The sequence below is a fragment of the Pelodiscus sinensis genome, chromosome 24 (genome assembly GCF_049634645.1).
Source record: "Pelodiscus sinensis isolate JC-2024 chromosome 24, ASM4963464v1, whole genome shotgun sequence".
NCBI classification, from domain to species: domain Eukaryota; kingdom Metazoa; phylum Chordata; order Testudines; family Trionychidae; genus Pelodiscus; species Pelodiscus sinensis.
Window position 1 is genome coordinate 22,340,745 of NC_134734.1, and position 20,560 is coordinate 22,361,304.

The window sequence follows — 20,560 nt, forward strand, 5'->3', positions numbered from 1 at the left end:
TTGCCCCCCCTTCCCACTAGGCACCCATGCTGTGGAAGAGGCTTGGCACACTCCCCCACCCCCAGGCCAATCAGGGTCTGGGGTGGGGGGGGGGCAGGAAGCCTTTTCCCGCCCTGCCAGGAGCATGTGGCACTTTGAAGTGCTGCAGGCTCCTTGCAGGGCCGGAGCAGGGTGAAGGAAGCTTCGCTCAGCTCCCCCGCCTCCAAGCACCTTTGCCCATCCCTCTCCTAGAGGCAGCAAGAGGGGGGATATCAACTAGTCAACTAGTCAAAAGACCATTCAATAAGCAAGTGCTTATCGGATAGTCCACTAGTCTTTAACATCCCTATTCCAGACCACTGTTATATTCCAGGCCGTCCTGACTAGGGATGTAAAATCCCGTTCAACTAGATAACCAGCTAAACATGGAATTGAACCAGTTAACGGATTAAACAGGAAAGGCCGTTCCAGCTCCCCCACCTGCCATGGCCGGGCTGGAGTGGCCTTGTGTTGCGGACAGGGGCTACTCCAGGCCCTGCGTGAGGCTTATGACTCCCAGCCCACATGGGCTGCTCCTGGGTACCAATTAACCGTTCCCCAGTGAGCATCACTCGTTAAGGGTGATACCCGCTGGTCACCCACCCTCCTGCTCACAGACCTAGTACCGGCAGCACGGAGCCCACACTCCCTGCCCCGCAGCCATAACAAACAGGCCGGTGCTAGCGCCCATCAGGCACTGAACTCTGGATGTGGAGGGGGCAAGGGGCCCTGAGCAGCAGGACAGGTGGGTCTGCTCCTGCCCAGGCCCAGCTGCACCCGCCCCTCCCTTGGGGCGCCACCGAGCTGAGAGATGGCCCAGGATCCCAGGGGCCTGGGGAGGGACCCAGAAAGTTTCCCCGCCCCCCACGAACTAACACCAGCCCATCCTACAGCCTGTGCCCACGCATGGGGGGGGCAGGTGCTAGGCCCAGGTGAGGCCCACAGGGCAGGGGCAGGCTGGCCCATCAGGTAGGAGAGGGGGCCACAGTTGGCCGGGCAGGGGGGGTCATGGCTGGCGGGGGGGGGGCACGGCAGGGTCAGGTTGGCTAGTGAGAGGAAGAGACCAGGGACAGAGCCCGCTCGGCCCGCGGGGGGGGGGGGGAGGGTCCGGGCAGGATTCGCGAGGGGGCGGGGGCATTGTGGGGGGGCGGGACAAGCTCGGCCCGCGGGCGGGGGAGGGTCCGGGCAGGATTCGCGAGGTGGCGGGGGCATTGTGGGGGGGCGGGACAAGCTCGGCCCGCGGGGGGGGGAGGGTCCGGGCAGGATTCGCGAGGGGGCGGGGGCATTGTGGGGGGGCGGGACAAGCTCGGCCCGCGGGGCATTGTGGGGGGCGGGGCCAGGCGAGGCGCGCGGCGGCCGGGCTCGGGGATGGAGCGCGGGGGTCCCGGGGCGCGGCTGAGAGGTGCGGGGGGGATGGGCGGGGGCAGGTCCCCCCCGGGAGGGGGCAGGGTCCCCCCCCCGGGAGGGGGATGGGCGGGGGCAGGGTCCCCCCCCCGGGAGGGGGATGGGCGGGGGCAGGTCCCCCCCGGGGGGGGTAGGTGCGCCCCGCTCTGAGCCCGGGGGTTCCCTGCGCCCCAGCCTGTCCGGTGTCTCCCGCAGGCTTCGAGGAGGCGGTGGCCGAGCTGGCCCGGGAGCTGGGCAGACTGGCCCGGAACCTGCAGGCGCTGACCCAGCACCAGGCCACGCTCCTCAGTGTCAACAAGCGCCTGGTGAGCAGCTGCAACCCCCCCCCCCGAGGGTAGCAGGGCACCCCCCTCCGATCCCCCCTCCTCGCCCGCTCCCCGGGGAAGGGTGGCAGGACACCCCCCCTCCGATCTCCCCTCCTCTCCCGCTCCCCGGGGAAGGGTGGCAGGGCACCCCCCCTCCGATCCCCCCTCCTCGCCCGCTCCCCGGGGAAGGGTGGCAGGGCACCCCCCCTCCGATCTCCCCTTCTCGCCTGCTCCCCGGGGAAGGGTGGCAGGACACCCCCCCTCCGATCCCCCCTCCTCTCCCGCTCCCCGGGGAAGGGTGGCAGGGCACCCCCCCTCCGATCCCCCCTCCTCGCCCGCTCCCCGGGGAAGGGTGGCAGGGCACCCCCCCTCCGATCCCCTCTCCTCGCCCACTCCCCGGGGAAGGGTGGCAGGGCACCCCCCCTCCGATCTCCCCTCCTCTCCCGCTCCCCGGGGAAGGGTGGCAGGGCACCCCCCCTCCGATCCCCCCTCCTCGCCCGCTCCCCGGGGAAGGGTGGCAGGGCACCCCCCCTCCGATCCCCTCTCCTCGCCCACTCCCCGGGGAAGGGTGGCAGGGCACCCCCCCTCCGATCCCCTCTCCTCGCCCACTCCCCGGGGAAGGGTGGCAGGACACCCCCCCTCCGATCCCCCCTCCTCTCCCGCTCCCCGGGGAAGGGTGGCAGGACACCCCCCCTCCGATCCCCCCTCCTCGCCCGCTCCCCGGGGAAGGGTGGCAGGGCACCCCCCCTCCGATCCCCCCTCCTCTCCCGCTCCCCGGGGAAGGGTGGCAGGACACCCCCCCTCCGATCCCCCCTCCTCTCCCGCTCCCCGGGGAAGGGTGGCAGGGCACCCCCCCTCTGATCCCCCCTCCTCTCCCGCTCCCTGGGGAAGGGTGGCAGGGCACCCCCCACCTTGAAGCCGCCCTGGCCCACCAGGCACTTCATGCAGTTTAACGTCCTCCCAACACCCTCAGGAGAGCAGGCGCAGCACAGGCATGATGGGCTGGGGCACGATGCCAGCCAGCACCCAAGAAACGTGGGGATGAAACGCTCTGGCCTGCCCCCTCCAGCCCCTCTTACAGCTCTGCAGGGTGACCCGGGCAAATTGCTCCCTTTCTCTGCCTCGCCTTTGCCCGTTAGTTCAACTAAGTTGGCCCTGCCTTGCCTGCTAGAAGCTCTGGGATTCATTGGTAGCTGTAAACGTAGTTCAGTCTTCACTGCCCCAAAGTTAGTTCTGTGAGTGCAGGGAGCTAGCCCTGGGAGGGGGCAGATATCTCCGCGGAGAGAGAGACTCTTCCCATACACTCTGGCTGTTTCTCTGACTGGGTCATTCCAGGTCCCTGCCTTCCATGGCTCTGAACTACCTTTGGCACCACTGGAAATTGATGCTTGCAGGTGATGCTTCCGGGTGGTGGGTTTGACCCAGCTGCAGACAAGGGAGAGGAAGAGGCTGCATGTTAGGACTTCACCTACCCTGCGCACAAGTGGAAATCGGGAGCACAGACCAGAGCAGAGATTTCTTGCCTGTGCTCTGACCGCTTTTCTAGAACCGGGGAGAGGCCTGGGATTCAGCTCTGAAACAGAAGGAAAACTGACAAGTAGCCCAATAAATAACCTGTTTGGGCCAGGAAGCTCCCGACTTGCCCTGCCTATTTCATGCCTACCGTGGTGTGTCCCTCCCATTCCAACCCCCCAAGTCCACAGTCTGGTCGAGGGCTGAGTCTGTCCAAGCCCGGCAGGGGGTCCTGTCGTTTGCGAACCAGCCTTTGTGGTACAAGTGGGTTGTTCTCCCAGTGTTAGCTTGGTACCCCGTTAGGCAGACTAACTCTGGCTCTGACCGCCTTCCTCTCCCACACAGTGCTCCTGGATGGACAACATCAGTGAATTATCCAAGCATCGGAAACGTCTTCCCACGTGTGCCGCCCCTGCAAAGTGAGCTGGGAATGGGCCGGCAGGCTGCCCTGTGCCTGTAGCAGAGAATGTCTGAACTGATGTTGGTCCCTGTGATGAGAAGGGAAGGGAGAAAATCCTTCTCGGAGTCATGAGTGAACCCTACGGAAATGGTGTTATTGGCTGAGGAATAAACAAAACAATACCCCGCTATACCAGGTGGTCCTTTTTTAAAGACACAGCAATCTGAGCATTCCCAGCTGTGGATAGCAGGCGATGAGCCAGGCTGGGTTCCTCTGGCTCGGGGACTCTGTGGTTTCCGCTCGTTCTAAAATCTTGGCGATTAATCTGGCTCGCTCAGCATGGGGCTCAGCGCGGCAGAGGCAGCACGGTGGGAAAGTCACAGCACTGGGTGCTCTGCCTGTCCTTAGCTGTCAGCTTGTTTGCGTGGGCCCCCAACGAGGACACGTTCCTGGGGAAAAGAGTCTCAAGGGGGAGCTGGGTTAGCCTGTAACTGAGGCTAACAAAAAATGTCAATGGTACCGTGAGCTTTTGTGGGCACAACCCACTTCTGCAGATGAATGGAGCTAGGGATCCAGAGGTACAAATGAATAGTAGAAAAAGCGGGGAAAGGGGAAGAAGGAGACGAATAGAGTGGGCTGTAAGTGCCTGATACTTCGCTTTTGATGTCATTTGGGAGTTGAATATAACAGCTCATCCAGTTCAAGTCTTTGTTCAAACCTTGGTCAGATGTCAAATTTGCATATGAGGCAAAAGGGGCATAATCTGGTTCTGTGTTCTTCAGTGGGAAGTCCCGATCATTCGGGTTAGGATTTCTCTGTGGGTACTAGGGATGTTAACATGAGTACGTGACTTTCTCGGTTACCGCTCTCCCACCCCGCACAGCTGCCTCTATATCAGAGGCAGCAGGGGGAGGCAGAAGCCATTGCATGTGGAGAAGATGGCTTTTGAGCTGGTTCCTCATGCCTGCTCCCATGGAGCTGCCCCCCCCTCCCGGCGCTGCTGCTTCTGATACAGCGGCAGCAGTACAGAGAAGGGGGCAGGTGGGAACCAGTACGCGTGGGGAGCCAGCTACGTGCTGTGCCACCTCCCCCCCCCCCCCCCACTGCTGGCTCCCAAAGAAGCAGCAGTGCAGGGGGGCAAGTGTAAGCCCGTGCTTGCACCTCCCCCCCCCCCGTAAACATCAGCAGTTACACGTTTACACAAACACATTTTAACATCCCTAGGGCCTCGTTTCTGAGTTGACTCTGGTTCTTTACTGGCTCCTTGTGGGGTTTATATTGGGCTCCAGCTCTGGATTGTGTTGGGAGCTAGGGGGCCAAGACATGGGGTCAGTAGGGAGTAGAAGTGGAGGGGAGGTTGGAGTTGGGGAGCTGGGAGAATAATGCACGTGTAGGGTGACTGGAGCAGGAGAGAGCAGCAGCGGTGTAGGGTGGGGACTTGGCAGAAGTAGGGGTGGGAACTGGGAGACTGGGGATGGTAGATGTGAGGGGAGGGGGGCTATAGCTGGGGATGTGGTAGGGTCTGCAGGGAGGGAGATGGGACTGAAACTGGCTTGTCTGTAGGGAAGGGGGACTAAGAGATAGGGAGCTGTAAGGACACAGGAATGGGAATGGCTACCAGGTGCAGAAGTGGGAGGGGGCTAGAGGGCTGTAGGAGATGGAGGGATGGGAGATGTGTGGGGGCTGCAGGGATGTGGGGGAGCGTAGAGGGAGGGACACGGGGGGAGCTGAGGGGCTGTAGAGACACGAGGGGAGCGGGGGGCTGTAGGAGATGGAGGGATGGGAGACACGTGGGGGGGGGCTGCAGGGACGCGGAGGGAGGGGGACACGAGGGGAGCCTGGGGGGGCTGTAGGAGATGGAGGGATGGGAGACACGTGGGGGGGCTGCAGGGACGCGGAGGGAGCCGGGGGGGGCTGTAGGAGATGGAGGGATGGGAGACACGTGGGGGGGCTGCAGGGACACGGAGGGAGCCGGGGGGGGCTGTAGGAGATGGAGGGATGGGAGACACGTGGGGGGGCTGCAGGGGCGCGGAGGGAGGGGGACACGAGGGGAGCCGGGGGGGGCTGTAGGAGATGGAGGGATGGAGACACGTGGGGGGGGGGACACGAGGGGAGCTGGGGGGGGCTGTAGGAGATGGAGGGATGGGAGACACGTGGGGGGGCTGCAGGGACGCGGAGGGAGGGGGACACGAGGGGAGCCGGGGGGGGCTGTAGGAGATGGAGGGATGGAGACACGTGGGGGGGGGGACACGAGGGGAGCCGGGGGGGCTGTAGGAGATGGAGGGATGGAGACACGTGGGGGGGGGGACACGAGGGGAGCTGGGGGGGGCTGTAGGAGATGGAGGGATGGAGACACGTGGGGGGGGACACGAGGGGAGCTGGGGGGGGCTGTAGGAGATGGAGGGATGGGAGACACGTGGGGGGGCTGCAGGGACGCGGAGGGAGGGGGACACGAGGGGAGCCGGGGGGGGCTGTAGGAGATGGAGGGATGGAGACACGTGGGGGGGGGACACGAGGGGAGCCGGGGGGGCTGTAGGAGATGGAGGGATGGGAGACACGTGGGGGGGGGGACACGAGGGGAGCCGGGGGGGCTGTAGGAGATGGAGGGATGGAGACACGTGGGGGGGGACACGAGGGGAGCCGGGGGGGCTGTAGGAGATGGAGGGATGGAGACACGTGGGGGGGGACACGAGGGGAGCCGGGGGGGCTGTAGGAGATGGAGGGATGGAGACACGTGGGGGGGGACACGAGGGGAGCCGGGGGGGCTGTAGGAGATGGAGGGATGGAGACACGTGGGGAGCGGGAGGGCTGGGTTGGGGGGCTATAGGTCATGGCGGGGGGGCGGGGCTGGGAACACGTGGGGGGCGGGGCCCGGCGCTGCCGCTGGGGAGCGACAGGCGCGGCCCCGCTTCCGGAAGGGAGCTCAATCACGTGTCCCGTGGGGCGGAGCCGCCTGTGACGTGATGCGGTTGCGTCACTGAGGCCGCGCGGCAGAGGGGGCGGGGCTTGGTGGCTATCGCTGTGCGCGCGCGTCCCCGCCGCGGCGGAGTCGGGAGCGCGCGCGCGGGGCCTGGTCGCTAGGCCCCGGACCCGGACCCGGAGGGAGCGGAGCCCGAGGAGCCGCAGCGGGGCCCGGATCCCCGGGGGCCCACGGCCGCCAACACGGACTTCCTGTGGGACAAGCGCACCGGGCTGGCTGCGCGGAGGGTGCGGGCCGGGCCTGGGCTCGCGGGGGGCAGGCAGTGGGGGAGGGGCTGGAAACCTGGGGAGGGGGGGTCGTGCATTGGGGAGGGGCCTGGAAACCTGGGGCGGGGGGGTCGTGCATTGGGGAGGGGCCTGGAAACCTGGGGTAGGGGGGGTCGTGCATTGGGGGAGGGGCTGGAAACCTGGGGCGGGGGGGTCGTGCATTGGGGAGGGGCCTGGAAACCTGGGGCGGGGGGGTCGTGCAGTGGGGGAGGGGCTGGAAACCTGGGGCGGGGGGGTCGTGCATTGGGGAGGGGCCTGGAAACCTGGGGCGGGGGGGTCGTGCATTGGGGGAGGGGCTGGAAACCTGGGGCGGGGGGGTCGTGCATTGGGGGAGGGGCCTGGAAACCTGGGGCGGGGGGGTCGTGCAGTGGGGGAGGGGCCTGGAAACCTGGGGTGGGGGGGTCGTGCAGTGGGGGAGGGGCCTGGAAACCTGGGGTGGGGGGGGTCGTGCAGTGGCTGGGCCTGGAAACCTGGGGTGGGGGGGGTCGTGCAGTGGCTGGGCCTGGAAACCTGGGGTGGGGGGGGTCGTGCAGTGGCTGGGCCTGGAAACCTGGGGTGGGGGGGGTCGTGCAGTGGCTGGGCCTGGAAACCTGGGGTGGGGGGGGTCGTGCAGCCTGGAGTTGGTTGGGGGGGTCAGGCAGTGGGGGATAGGGCGGGATGGGCTCCAGGCAGTGGGGAGGGACCAGGCAGCCTGGGGTGTGGGAGGGGGTGGGGCAGTGGGGGGGTAGGGCGGGGTGGGCTGGGCAGCCTCAGGGGGCCTTGGCGGTGGGGGGCACGGTGGCTGCCTCTAGCAGTGGTTGCTTTGGTGTCTGCTGTCCCCAGCCAGGAGCAGGCGCCTGTGCAGGGGGCTCGCTGGTGGGGAGCAGGTGCTGGGTCCCCACGTCAGCATCCTGACTGCCAGGGCTGAAAACACGGCGTTCCGATGCTGGTCTGCGTGCACTCCCACACACACACCCAGCAGGTTTATCTCCATGCTGGCTGCTCAGTGTTCCTAGGCTCGGGGTCACTCTGCAGCCTGAGCCAGGGCCAAGAGCTTCCAGGACCGGGGGTGCTGAGGATAGCTCAGTACTGCCTGGGAGCAGGCCTCAGGGCTGGGATCTGAGCAGAGGTCTGACAGCCGGGATTGTGGGGCTGTAGTTCTAGCCTCTCACTTGTTTTGTGCCCTTGGCAATCACCTTCCTCTTGCCGTGCCTCAGTTTCTCTGTCTGTAGATGGGCATTGTGACATTCCCTGTCTGCTGGAGTGTCGGGATTAATTCAGTGGTGTTTAGGAAGCCCAGTACGAATGCTCAGGGTGGCGGTGCTGATTGCTGGCAACAAGGGTCCCTCCAGCGATAGCTGCCGTTTCCATTTTAGTCTCTTTGCTGGCTTTTATAACTGGACTGAGTCAGACTGAGACGTGCTGGCTCAGAATCGGCAGTGGTCCCTGCGAGAAGCACCTTGCTCAGAGGCACCCTCTTTATAGCTTCTCCTGGCTGTTGCCAGCTTCCTGAGCGGTACCGCTGCTCCACAGACACCATGCTCTGGGTTACGAGGGCGGAGTAGTGCGACTGTCCTGCTTTCCTGGCATCTGAAAAGCTGCCAGCACGAAGCTCAGAAATGTGGATTTCTCATTAAAGACCAGAAATGTCTCTTTGGTCCACGGAATAGGTGTGGCAGCCTTTAATGTTCTCCTGGCTTCAGAGCCTGAAGAGTGTGTTTGCTGTCCAAGTTACCCAGCAGGGAGGGTTGTGTTGCCTAGGGAGGCCTAGGTTTGCCCCCCCGGCCGTAAGTCGCTCATAGGGAGGAGACGCCACATCTTTGATCAGACCATTTTCTGTCTCTGTGCACCTGCTTTCAGATGAAGTTGCAAGTACAAGAAATGAGCCAGGTGCACTAGTGCATCTTGGGATGAATCAGTCACGTGAGGGTGAGGGGAGCTCTGATTTCACATTCTTCCCTGGAGACCACATTGCTGGTGAATAATGCAGAGCCACAGGTATCTAGAGGCACTAGCACGAGGGTGGGAGCCAGGGTGCCGGGCTGCCCTCGTGGCTCTGGGAAGGAGTGCTGTCTGGCTAGAGCAGAGGGGGCTGAGAATTGGAACGCATAGGTTCTGCCTCAGTCGCTGCACAACCCAATGGAGGCCTTTCACCCCCCGCCCCCATGCGGCAGGTTCCCTGGGGCGTGGAGATGATTAGTGCCGACATTTGGGGGGTGAGGGGCATGCCAGGTTTAATTAGCAGATATTTGCGAGGCTCTTTGAGAGCCAGTGAGCAAAGGTGGCACTCAGGAAGCGCACTGTGTCCGTAGTTTAATTGTCCTGCCCTGAGAACCTGGCCCATGGGGCCTGTTCACTGCTGTATTCCACACCAGCCTCCTGACAAGTTCCCCTTGGAGCTTGCCTCCGTCTACTAGGCGTTTGGGCCAGATGCCAGCAGCATCCAGAGCTCTGATTCACCTGCCTCCTTCCTCTCCCCTCCCCCCTTCCGGTGGCTGTGCTTGCCTGGCTCTCAGGCGGGGCGCCAGAGTCTGTGGCTGGTTCTCAGTGTGCTCCTTAGGAAACGGAGGCCTGACTGGGCATGGGACATACGCATGCTGCCCACGGAGTTGCAGTGACCAAACGCTCTTTAGTTGGGATGTGGGGGGCAGAGAATAGTACAGGAAAGAGCAGCCAGGTCCTGCCAGCAGAGGGTCTGTGCACCAGCCTAGGGCTCGGCGCCCAGCGCGGATGTCCTCATACACACAGCTGATCCAGAGACAGGAGGGAGCAGCCCAGACCCCTTCGCTTTTCCTTGTTTGGAAAGTTTCCTTCTACCGTTGGGCTCAGCTGAGAGACTCAAGCTTGCCTGGTGGGAGCAAAGCGCTTGGCTGTGTTAGTCCCAAGCTGGCGCATCCTGGCACTGTTCCTCTGAGGACCTGACTCTGACCTTGCCCTGGGTGCCCCGAAACGCCGCACCCTCTGCCCAGAAGCAGGAAAATTGTTGTGACTCCCAGACTCCCTTGGATCCTTCCACTCTTCCAGCCTGCAGCATCCAGACTCCTCGCGGCATTGCCCTGGGGCTTTGCCACCTCCAGACAGTACTGAAGGGCTCCGTGAGCTCCCCCAATGTTTGTAGCCCTTCCCTGGGTAGGCAGCATTTGAGAGCCCCATCCAGCCGCACCAGGAAGCTCACCTTGTGCTGCCCTCATGCAGAGGCTCAGAGTGGAGCTAGCAGCAGAAGCTGCAGGTGGGTCTGATGAATGCTCGATGGATGTAGCGCAGAGACCGGAGGCTGGGCTTAGCTTCCCAGGGCTGCTGATGCCATGTGCTGGATAACTGGGGGTGTAGGCCCAGAATGGGAACTGCTGGACTCTGAGGGGCAGAGGCCGCTTCGTTGTTGGTTTCTCTGAATTCTGTGGGAGCCCTGCTGTCAGCACGAGATGGAAGGGAAACACAAACCAGGAAACAAACGAACCAACGTGCGGACAGGCCCAGTGTCCCAAAGAGAGTTGAGGATTCTGAGCCCTGCATCCTCGCTCCCCCCACGCCAAGGCTAGTTCATCCCTGCTCTTGACCTGCCGCAGTAACACCCTGGAAGCTGCCTCTCCCGTGCCATGTGCTCAGAACGTTGTTGACCGTCTGGCCTTCTGCTCCATCTATCCATCCCCCCCTGACTGCACTGGCTCCTCTTCAAAGCTTTCCCCTCTGCCCAGTGCTGCTCTGCTCACCCAGTGGAGCCCTGTGGTTCCTGCACCCCCGTGTCGCCGCCTACGGCACAGCCCACCCCTCAGAGCTGGTCAGATGCATGAGATTTTGGTACCAAATGGGCTGTGGGGCAAATTGAGACATTTCCAGAGAGCAGAAGACCCTGCAATGCATTCTGTTCGCATGCTAGGGCATGATTCTGGGCACCACGTTTCAAGAAAGATTTGGAGAAGCTCCAGAGAAGAGCAACAAGAATGATGAAAGGTCTAGAGAACATGACTCAGGAGGGAAGATTGAAAGAATTGGGCTTGTTTAGTTTGGAAAGGAGCAGACGGAGAGGGGACATGACAGCGGTTTTCAGGTATCTAAAAGGGTGTCACAAGGAGGGAGGAAGGAAAGATTGTTCTTGGTCTCTGAGGCTAGGACAAGAAGCAAGGGGCTTAAACTGCAGCAAGGGAGGTTTAGGTTGGATATTAGGAAAATCTTCCTGCCTGTCGGGGCTTAAACACTGGAATAAGTTGCCTAGGGAGGTTGTGGAATCTCCATCTTTGGAGTTATTTAAGAGCAGGTTGGACAGATGTCTGTCAGGGATGGTCTAGATGGTGCTTGGTCCTGCCGTGAGGGCAGGAGACTGGACTCGACTGGTCCCTTCCAGTTCTAGTGTTCTAGGATACTACCTGGGAGCTCTTCGGGGCAGGGAGATCTCTGGCAACCAAGTCTGGAGCTGAGGTCTTCATTCCAACAGCGCTTGGCACAGCCCAGATGTAGCCCCAGGCAGGCAGGGCGGTGCTAGCGGTCCTTGGGCCCAGTGGATCTGTGAGAGGTGTCCTGGTGGAATGGCAGCTCTGGCTGAAACAGGTCTGTCGCCTCCGCCCAAGTGGCGCATGGGGCAGGTTTCTGACCCATTTCTCACTCTTGCTGCTCTGGGGTCTGTTCCACTCGGGTCTCTGCTGTCCCACACCTGGAGTCACCGAGTCTGCCCTGCTCTGCCTGCAGATGCCTCACTCCCGAAGATACCGCTCGTCGGAGCGCAGCAGCCGTGGCAGCTATCGCGAGCGCTACAGGAGTCGCAAGCACAAGCGGCGGCGGACGCGGTCCCGGTCGAGCAGCAGCGCGCGTGAGCGGCGGCGCCGGCGGGAAGCCAGCTACCACGTTCGCTCCAGGAGGTGAGGGCTGGGGGCGGGCTGGGGCCTGGCGGCAGCTCCGTTTTCACCAGCTGTGGGTGGGGCCTGGCGCGGCTGCCCCAATGGGGAGGGAAGCCTGAGCAGCTGCCTCCTGCCAGTCGCTCTGATGCCAGCAGGGGTAGGATGGTGTCTGGAGGACTCTTGCTAGTGGGGCTGTGGACCCTTCCTGGGGGAGCATGTGAGCAGTCACTGCAGTGCTGGGGCCTGAACTCTGGAAAGCCCCGAACCCTTTGCCTGCTCAGACAGAGCCGGGTCTCGATGCCGGTTCCAGCTGGGCCCCAATCACGTTCCATTTACTCTGCTTCCCCCTCCCAGCTATGACGACCACTCTTCGGACAGGCGAGCCTATGACAGGCGCTACTGTGACGGCTACAGGCGGAATGACTACAGCCGTGAACGAGGGGATGCCTACTACGATGCTGAGTACCACCACTCGTACGAGTACCGGCGCTCCCGGGACCATGACGGCAGCTACCGGAGCTGCAAAAGCAGCCGGCGTAATAAGCACAGGCGGAGACGGCGCCGCAGCCGGTCCTTTAGCCGCTCCTCGTCGGTGAGTATCCTGCCACTCCGTAGCTTTCCTTGTAACCTTTCTCTCCCAGGTTGCATGCTTGGTAAGTAGGACGCTCACTTACTTTCTTACGCAGTCTCAGCTCGTGACATGCATAGAAAAAACCTAGCACAGACCGCAGCTCCCGTCCGCCGTCCTGATGGGCCCAGGCAGTTTTCGAGCGCCTCCTGAAAGGGCCCCCTCTAGCAGGAGAAACCAGGAGAGGAGCCGTGTGCCCCAGGGGGCCCAGGGCCGCCCCTCCCTTCCATGTTCCCAGTCGGGTGCTGCGGTGGTTGCGTGTGGCGCTGGCGTCATGGTACTGCGAACGAGCTGCAGGGGCTCTGCTGGGCAGCAGGCAAGCGCGAAGACGGCCTCTGCCCCAGAGAGCTTGGTATCACTCGCCGGGGCTGGCCGTCCCCCCTGGAGTGGTGCTGGGGCAGGAGGCCTGGCCCTGGGGAGCCCAGATCTCGTCTGAGCAGCAGACCCCTCCCTTGGCTTGTGTTGCACTGGCTACGTGAGATGTCGGGCAGGGGGCTCTGGCATGTGGGCCAGTCCGTTCAGATGGAGGCAGCAGGGTCCCCAGCCACCTTTCTCTTGACTACGGCGCTGCTTCCTCCCGTTTCCTGTTGGCCCGAGATGCGCTTTCTCCACGTGGGGGCCGGGCTGCGCGTTCAGAGCTGTTCCAGGACTAGGAAGGGGGGCCTGGGCTGGAGGTGGGGGCCCCAACATGCTCCCAAGCGTGGGGTTACGTAGCTGAAGAACTGAAAGCAGAACCCCTCTCTCTCTCTCTCTCTCTCTCTCTTCTGTGCAAGTCTCTCATCTGACCTCAGCCCCGGCTGTGCCCAGCCCCCGTTGTGCTCCTTTTCTCCAGGGGATGAGTCCTCCGGGACCGGTTTCTTTAGGGAGGGCAGCTGAGGTCTCTGATCTGCCCCTGGGGCTGTTACTCACAAGGTCTGTCTGGTTCTGGAGGCCGCATTGTGCTTTGTAAACGTCTTAGTTCTTCCTTCTCTGTGTTGGGGAGTTGGAAGGCTGTTGTGAAGGGCTGTTGGGAAAGGGTGGGGGTGTCTGGGCAGGGGCAGCTTGGCCCTTGGCTCGTGACGGATTTCCCAGCATGCCATCTGCTGCTGCCTCTCCTTGGTGGCTGCTGGGGTGGGGGCTGATGCGAGCCCCTCCCTTTGGTCCCAGCCCGTGTGGCTAGACAGCCAGGTTGCTGAGTGCTCTCTTGGCGTAGATCCAGGACATGAAAGTCAGCTCGGCTCCTCTGCAAAGCCCCAGAGGAGTGAGAGCAGCTGGTCCCCTTGTCTGCGCCCCCCCCTCCGCTCGCCCTGTTCTGGTCTTCGCTCTTGCACTGGTTCGGGGGGGGCTGTTGGTAGGTTTTTTCTTTTTGTTCTTTTTTTGTTCTTTTTTTTTTTTTTTTGCTGCAAAGAAAAGCAAACTGTTTTTTTTTCTTTTCTGAGCTAGTGTGTTGTATCTTGACATGTTCCCTTGCAATATCCCTATCGTTATATATTCCTCTGTGCCGTATGAATTGGCTGGGAATCTCCTCCGGCAACCCCTCCTCAAACAACCATGTGAATTTCCAAACCAACCAATGCGTGACGCTGGCTGCTGCGCTGGTTTGAAAATCTGATTGGCTGGTGACTGGTGAATTCCCTGTCTGCCTGGGCCAGCAGCGGAGTCGACAGAGCAGCAGAAGGGCCAAGAGTGTGGAGGACGACGACGAGGGGCATCTGATCTATCGCGTCGGCGACTGGCTACAAGAAAGATGTACAGCCAAATCGTAACATAATTTAGCTCTCTCGTTAAGCTCCCATCGCAGTGGCAGATCTGTCTTCTCTTTCTGTTCTGTTTCGTTTCCATTGTTTTTAAAGAGAACCCCCTTCCTTCCCGCCTGCCCCTTTGTTAAAGCTGTTAATTTTCTAGTTTGCATCGGTACCAAAGTGCCAGGGAACTAGAGCAGTTGCCTTGTGCAGCTGGTGTCAGCCTTCTGCTGCACCGGTGTCTCAAGCTGTGTCCAGGCTAGGCGTTGCAATGCCGTCTCCTCTGCCTCGTGTATGCGCCGCAGCCAGGTCCTGCTCACTCCCTCATGGCTGCCTCTCTCTCCCTCTCTCTCTCTCTCAGATGAGATTATTAGCACCCTAGGGGAAGGCACGTTTGGCAGAGTGGTGCACTGCGTGGATCACCGGAGGTAGGTGTGTGGCCTGCGGGTGTGTAAAGGCTAGGGGTGCGAAATGCCGATTCATTGGCTAAGCGAATAGTCGGTGCAGTTTGCATCGACTATTCCATTAGTTGATAAGGGCGCCTCGCCTTCGAAGTGTAGCAAGAGCCTCAGGGCTGCTGCTAGGCTCAGGGCTGGCCCTACCAGGAGGCAAACTGAGGCAGGTGCCCCAGATGCCAGACTGTGGTGGTGGTGTGGGCGCCACTAGGACCCAGAGTGTAGAAAATTGTGTCTGTTGCTGGTGCATATGGGGGCGTCGTTTGAGCTCCCTGCCTCAAGTGCCAAAATGTTGTGGGCCGGCCCAGGCGACGCGTCAAAGGCAAAAGCACCGCAGGGAGCATGGGGCCAGCGGGGGGTGGGGGTGTCGCTGCGCTGCATGTGGCATTTCAAAGTGGCAGCGCTGCATGGAGCCCAGGGTCTGGCTCGGGGCTCAGCGTGGCGCTGCTGCTTTGAAGCACCCCTTCCTCTCATCACCTCTTCCCCCCCCCCCCCCCCCGGCCGGCTGTCTGTTCCTGATAGAGGTGGCGGGGGAGTGACTAGTCATTCACATCCCTAGTAAAGGCTGAGAGCTTTTTGGGGGAGATGAGTCCTCCCTCCCGGATTGCAGTTCAAATCTGGGGTGGATCAGTAGGGATGCTGTATTGTGGGGGCCAGGGGTACAATGGTCTGTCTTGTGACTGCAGTGGGGTAAGCCACCAGCCAAGCTAAGGCTGAGCTGCCTAAGTCTCTGCTGGACTTGGCTAGGCCATGACCCCGCCTCATCAGCCATAGGCTTCGCTCTGCAGTGACCTTGCTGTCCTGCCTCTTCCCAGGGCGGGTACCCGCGTCGCTCTAAAAATCATAAAAAACGTGGAGAAGTATAAGGAGGCTGCTCGGCTGGAGATCAACGTGCTGGAGAAAATCAATGAGAAGGATCCAGAGAATAAGAAGTGAGCGTCTTGCTGTGTGTGTGGGGAGGGGCCGGGGAGGCCCTGCTCTGTGGAGATGGGGGGGAGGTGCGGCTGCCTCTGATGGGAGTGTCTCCGCTCAGCCTGTGTGTGCAGATGTTTGACTGGTTCGATTACCACGGCCACATGTGCATCTCCTTCGAGCTGCTGGGCCTCAGCACCTTCGACTTCCTGAAAGACAACAACTACCTGCCCTACCCCATCCACCAAGTGCGGCACATGGCCTACCAGGCGTGCCAGGCTGTGAAATGTGAGTGTCTGCTTTGCCCCCCTCCGCCCCCCGGCTCTCCTCAGAGAGGCCCAGGGACCCAGCGCTGGGAGAGGCTCCCGAGCCCCTAGCAGGAAAACGGTGCTGTGGGTTAGGGACTAAGGGAGTAGTTGAGTTGACTGCTCACCTCTTCCCTCTTATCGACTAACCGAGTAGTGGATAGAAATTCTATCGACTATGATTAGCCAACGACTTGCCTCCTAACATCCCTACTGTGGGTCAAACCTGCCTCCTTTCCCCGTCTCTGCAAGAGCCATGATCATGTGGGATGGGGACAGGGGCGCCACAGGTCTGGCTGTCTCACGGGGCTGGGGGTGGGGCTCGCATCCGGGGCTGGAGCCCATCTTCACTGACCCCTGCCACTGGTGTCTGCCTCAGCCGGCTTTCCTGGGCTCTGACTTTGACCGTGTTTTCTCCCCAGTTCTGCATGACAATAAACTCACCCACACGGACCTCAAACCCGAGAACATCCTCTTTGTGAACTCGGATTATGAGCTCACCTATAACCTGGAAAAGGTAAAGGGGCTGCCCTTGCCTGAAGGGCCTCCTGGAAGCTCTTCTGGCCTCCCCTGCCCTGCAATCAGCCTGGGGGGGGAAGGGGGCTGTTTTCCTAGTGGCAGCGCTTGCAGCTGGCCCGGGGCAGCATTCGTGAACTGTGCTGCAGGGAGCGAGTCTGCCCAGGAGGCGCTGGGACAGGACTGGGAGGGTTCTGGGTCTGTACAAGGCCTCGATGCCACATGAGATGTCTGCCCCTTCTGTGAACACACGGCAGCGGTGCCCCAGGAGCCGAGGCCTGTGGGTGGGCAGGAGAGGTAGGACAAGTCCCGGCCTAAAGACGCTCCTCCAAAGCAAGGTGCTTCCGCGGGGCCCTGTCGTGCAAGGGGCTGAGGGAGACTCCTGTGTAACCAGAGCCTTCTCTGCCCCCCCCTTCAAGAAGCGCGATGAGCGGAGTGTGAAGAGCACGGCCATCAGGGTGGTGGATTTTGGCAGTGCGACGTTTGATCACGAGCATCACAGCACCATCGTCTCCACCAGGCATTACCGAGCCCCCGAGGTCATACTGGGTAGGTGCCGCTGGCTCTTGTGCCAGGCAGCAGCATGCTGCTCCCGAGGTTCCCCATGGGTGCTGCCCAGAGAGCTGTGGGCGGTGGCCTTCCGGCCAAGCCGCCTTTCCAGACGTGCCAGCGGGCGTGCGGCTCGGGGCACTGGCAGCAGTACGGGCTGAGCAGCACCTGGGATGAAAGTCTCCTTGCAGCTCTGGGGCGGTGACTGCTCTGTCCCTCTGGTGACAACCCCTCTGCTTCCTAGAGCTCGGCTGGAGCCAGCCCTGTGACGTGTGGAGCATCGGCTGCATTGTCTTCGAGTATTACGTGGGCTTCACCCTCTTCCAGGTGAGACGTGTGCCCTGGCTCGGCAGCCGCTTGCAATCCTGCTGCGGCCCCGCGACGGGTGTGGGACTTGCAGGGCGCTGGGCCTTGGCCGCCAGCAGGAACCACTCGTTCTGTGGAGACGTCTCCGCACCAGGCAGCTGAGCAGCTTATATTTGTGTGTTCATTATGTAAATTAATATTCAACTATGCAAATATAATGTTACTGGTCTGCCAAAAGTTTGTGAATGGGTTTGCTGGTCTGCAGTATAAAAAAGCCCCAGCCCCCCAGTGCCAGCTCTAACCCCTAGGGCTCCTCACCCCCCAGTGCCAGCTACTGACCCCGGGGTCCCCTGCACCCAACCTCCCAGTGCCAGCTCTAACCCCTAGGGCTCCTCACCCCCCAGTGCCAGCTACTGACCCCGGGGTCTCCTGCACCCAACCCCCCAGTGCCAGCCTCTCGCCCTCAGTTCCCTAGTGCCTGCCAGCCTCCTGTTTCCAGAGTCCCACTGCACCCAGATCCCCCTCATGCCAGGCCCCAGTACCAGCCCTGCCCCCTCATTACTAACCCTACCCCCAGAACCCCCCAGTGCCAGCCCCCGCACCCTGCCTCTTAGAGCTCCCCAGCACTAGCCCCACCCTCAGAGCCTTCCTGTGCCTGCCCTGCTGCTCCCTGCCAGCTGAGCACAAAGCACTTCCCTGCACGGCAGGAGGGCTGCCTGTGGCGTGCCAGGCCCCTGCTGAGTGCCACTGCAGTGCCTGGCCAGGGCCAAGTGCTGTGTGGAGCCTGGCTGCTGTGGCACTCAGCTGGGGCCAAGCTCCACATGGAGCCTGGCTGCTGGAGCTGGAACCTGGGCCATGGTGAGGCTGCCCCAGTAGGCACTGGCTCCAGCGGGCGGGGCTCGTTAGCGGGGGGCGTGGCCTGGCAGGCAGGGCTCCCCGGACCTATGGTTGGGGACCGCTGAGCTGTGCAGAAGCCAGAGCCTGTTTCCTGCTGTCCCTTTCTGAGCGGGGCCGATCTGTGTCTTCCAGACTCACGACAACCGGGAGCACTTGGCCATGATGGAGAGGATCCTGGGGCCGATTCCTTCCCGGATGATCCGAAAGACCAGGTGAGAGAGGCTGGCTGGGTGCTGCAGGACCTGCCGTTTGCTGCCCTTGCCACTTCTCTGTGGTGGGGCTCAGGCTCGGGGCTGCTTGCTGAGTTGGCTCTCTGCTCACAGCGCTGCTCTGAAATAGCAGAGCCAGGCAGGCCTGTGACCCCTCCCCTGCATTTTAGGGGGGGTGTCTCCCCACCAACTCCGCGTAATGACGGCCCTTTTGCTCCGTCCCTTCTGCTGTAACCGCTTGCGTCCCCTCTGACCCTGGCAGGAAGCAGAAGTATTTCTACCACGGCCGCCTGGACTGGGACGAGAACACCTCTGCAGGCCGCTACGTCCGGGAGAACTGCAAACCGCTGAGGGTAAGGCAGGTGCTCCCAACCGGGGAACCCCTCCCTTCCCGTGGGAACTCCTAATGCCTGCCCCAGCTCCTGAGAATCTGGCCTCTGCAGCCAGCAGGGCTGTGAGCTGGGCCGGCTGGGAACCACATGGCTTCTTGATGGAACCTGGAACCGAGGGGGGCAGGCAGTGCTGGGAGCTTAGCCAGCAGCCTGGGAAGAGGGCTTGGGGGCTGAGGCGCCTACGAAGGAGAGATGAGACCTGGACAACACGTGCTGGTTAAATGCACAGCTTGGGTGTCGTCTAGTCCCTGAGCCCTGGCTGAGGGTTGGGAGCTCCCGGCTGTGCTGCAGCAAGGCTGGTAACCATGCAGTGTCTCCCCAGCGGTACTTGACGTCTGAGGCGGAGGACCATCACCACCTCTTCGACCTCATTGAGAGCATGCTGGAGTACGAGCCCTCGAAGCGCATCACCCTGGCTGAGGCCCTCAAGCACCCGTTCTTCGACACGCTGAACACAGAGCCGAGCACAAAAGTGTGGGACTCGAGTCGAGACATCAGCCGGTGACGTGGCGGGTGCCCGTCTCTCCGATTCTAGCCCCCGTGGAGGCCTGTGTGATTTCTATTTGGACACTTGGTGCTTTTTTTATACAAAAAAACAAAAACAAAAAACAACCAACAAAACCCCCGAGCCCTTTTGTTACCATGTAAAGTTGTTAATATGTGAGATAGTGTAAATAGCCCAGATCTCTATCTGCCTTTGAGCTCCGTGGACCCAACGTCCTGCTGCTGCTGCCATTACTCCTAGGGGAGGGGGCTCTTCTGTCCCTGATGCGGATACCTCCGTTCATGTCTCGCTTCGTCGCCTGTTCTCTCCTGCTGCCCTCCCCCAGGCGCCTGGCTGTTTGTGGCTCATCCAGTTCCTTCTAAGTTATGAAGCTGGTGGGGTCGCATGGGAATTATTTTTTTGGATCAATGTCAAAGCCCATCCCCACACCAGAGTTTTATATGAATTTTGTACAGTCTTTGTGAAAATAAATATGAAGTTAATTAAACCTGGAAGCCTTCCTCCTGGTCTGCACCCCGGACTAGCGGGGACCCATCTTGGCACCTTCCGGTGTACTGGGATTGGGGCGCTGGGTCCCAGGCCCAGGAGATGGTGCAAGTGGCATGAATTCCCTGGAAATGGAGTTTGGGCTCCAGTGCTGTACTGGGTAGTAAATGCACCCTTGGTGGTTCTGACTGCGGTTGCACATTAGCTGCTCAAGGAGACGTCGAGGGGACTGGACCCACGTTGGTCTCTGTTCTGTTTAACCCACCTCCAGCTGCGAGACTCAGTCCAGTCTTCAGTGCTTGCCTGGTGCCCAGAGATGCGCCCAGGCCTGCTCTTGGTGTGTGGGTTTATGCTATAACCCTTGATGCCTCAGCCCTGTCCAGGTTCCTGCCCTGCAACGCCGATTGGATTAGAGCAGGGAGGCCAGCTTAGGAGCAGGGACAACTTGCGAGGGCTGAGCCAGTCCGAGCAGTGGGGCATCTCCTGGCTGCTCCTCGGATGGCCTTCCTCTTTGTTGGCCTTTGCTCATGTGCCCAGCGTGAGCCAGTAGCCTTGGCGGCTCTGCAGGGGACTCCTAGCCTGGTGGCTGTTCCGTGGGGCAGCAGAGCATGTGCTGGCTCGTTGGGAAAGCCATCTCCTGGCAGGCTGAGTGTTCTGCGGTGGGCAGGTGCGGACTGGGAAATGCAGCCAGTGCCTTGCAAGACGGGAAGAACAGAATGAACTTTACCCCCAGGGGTTGGGACTAATCCAGATTTGTCAAGTTCCAGGCTTGATGCTGTCTGCAGCGGGCTAGCCGCTTGGGGCCTTGCTCACCCACTGATGGATGGGCATGGAGGGCTGTCAGGAGCCAGTCTAGGTGCGCTGTAGTGATCCTGCAGCAGGCAGCCATCCCAGCCAGTCCCTTCCTTCCCGGCCAAGCCACCAGCTCTCTGCTCCTCTCCCAGCCATGCAGGGGGGCTGTCTGAACCGTGCTGCCTCCCACT

The 20,560-nt window shown here is 61.6% G+C and overlaps 1 protein-coding gene and 1 long non-coding RNA gene across 4 annotated transcripts; both read left to right on the top strand.

The window, feature by feature from the left end:
- Positions 1–1,316: 1,316 nt before the first annotated feature.
- On the top strand, positions 1,317–3,829 carry LOC142819738 (uncharacterized). Its single transcript, XR_012897549.1, has 3 exons — positions 1,317–1,420; positions 1,618–1,727; positions 3,585–3,829. It is a non-coding gene; the product is annotated as an uncharacterized LOC142819738 (long non-coding RNA).
- Positions 3,830–6,655: 2,826 nt separating this feature from the next.
- On the top strand, positions 6,656–19,582 carry CLK2 (CDC like kinase 2). Of its 3 annotated transcripts, none has more exons than XM_075907657.1 (13): positions 6,656–6,846; positions 11,548–11,717; positions 12,051–12,288; positions 13,956–14,052; positions 14,407–14,473; positions 15,316–15,432; positions 15,534–15,700; positions 16,140–16,234; positions 16,653–16,782; positions 17,027–17,109; positions 18,118–18,197; positions 18,457–18,547; positions 18,909–19,582. In XM_075907657.1, exons 2-13 carry the CDS (start codon positions 11,548–11,550, stop codon positions 19,089–19,091), a joined length of 1,518 nt encoding a protein of 505 aa, XP_075763772.1. In that variant the 5' UTR covers positions 6,656–6,846; the 3' UTR covers positions 19,092–19,582. The 3 variants fall into 3 exon arrangements, with proteins under 3 accessions (XP_075763772.1, XP_075763773.1, XP_006127546.1); XM_075907658.1 differs by having other exon boundaries at positions 13,959–14,052; XM_006127484.4 differs by lacking the exon at positions 6,656–6,846 and adding an exon at positions 7,618–10,912.
- Positions 19,583–20,560: the final 978 nt, after the last annotated feature.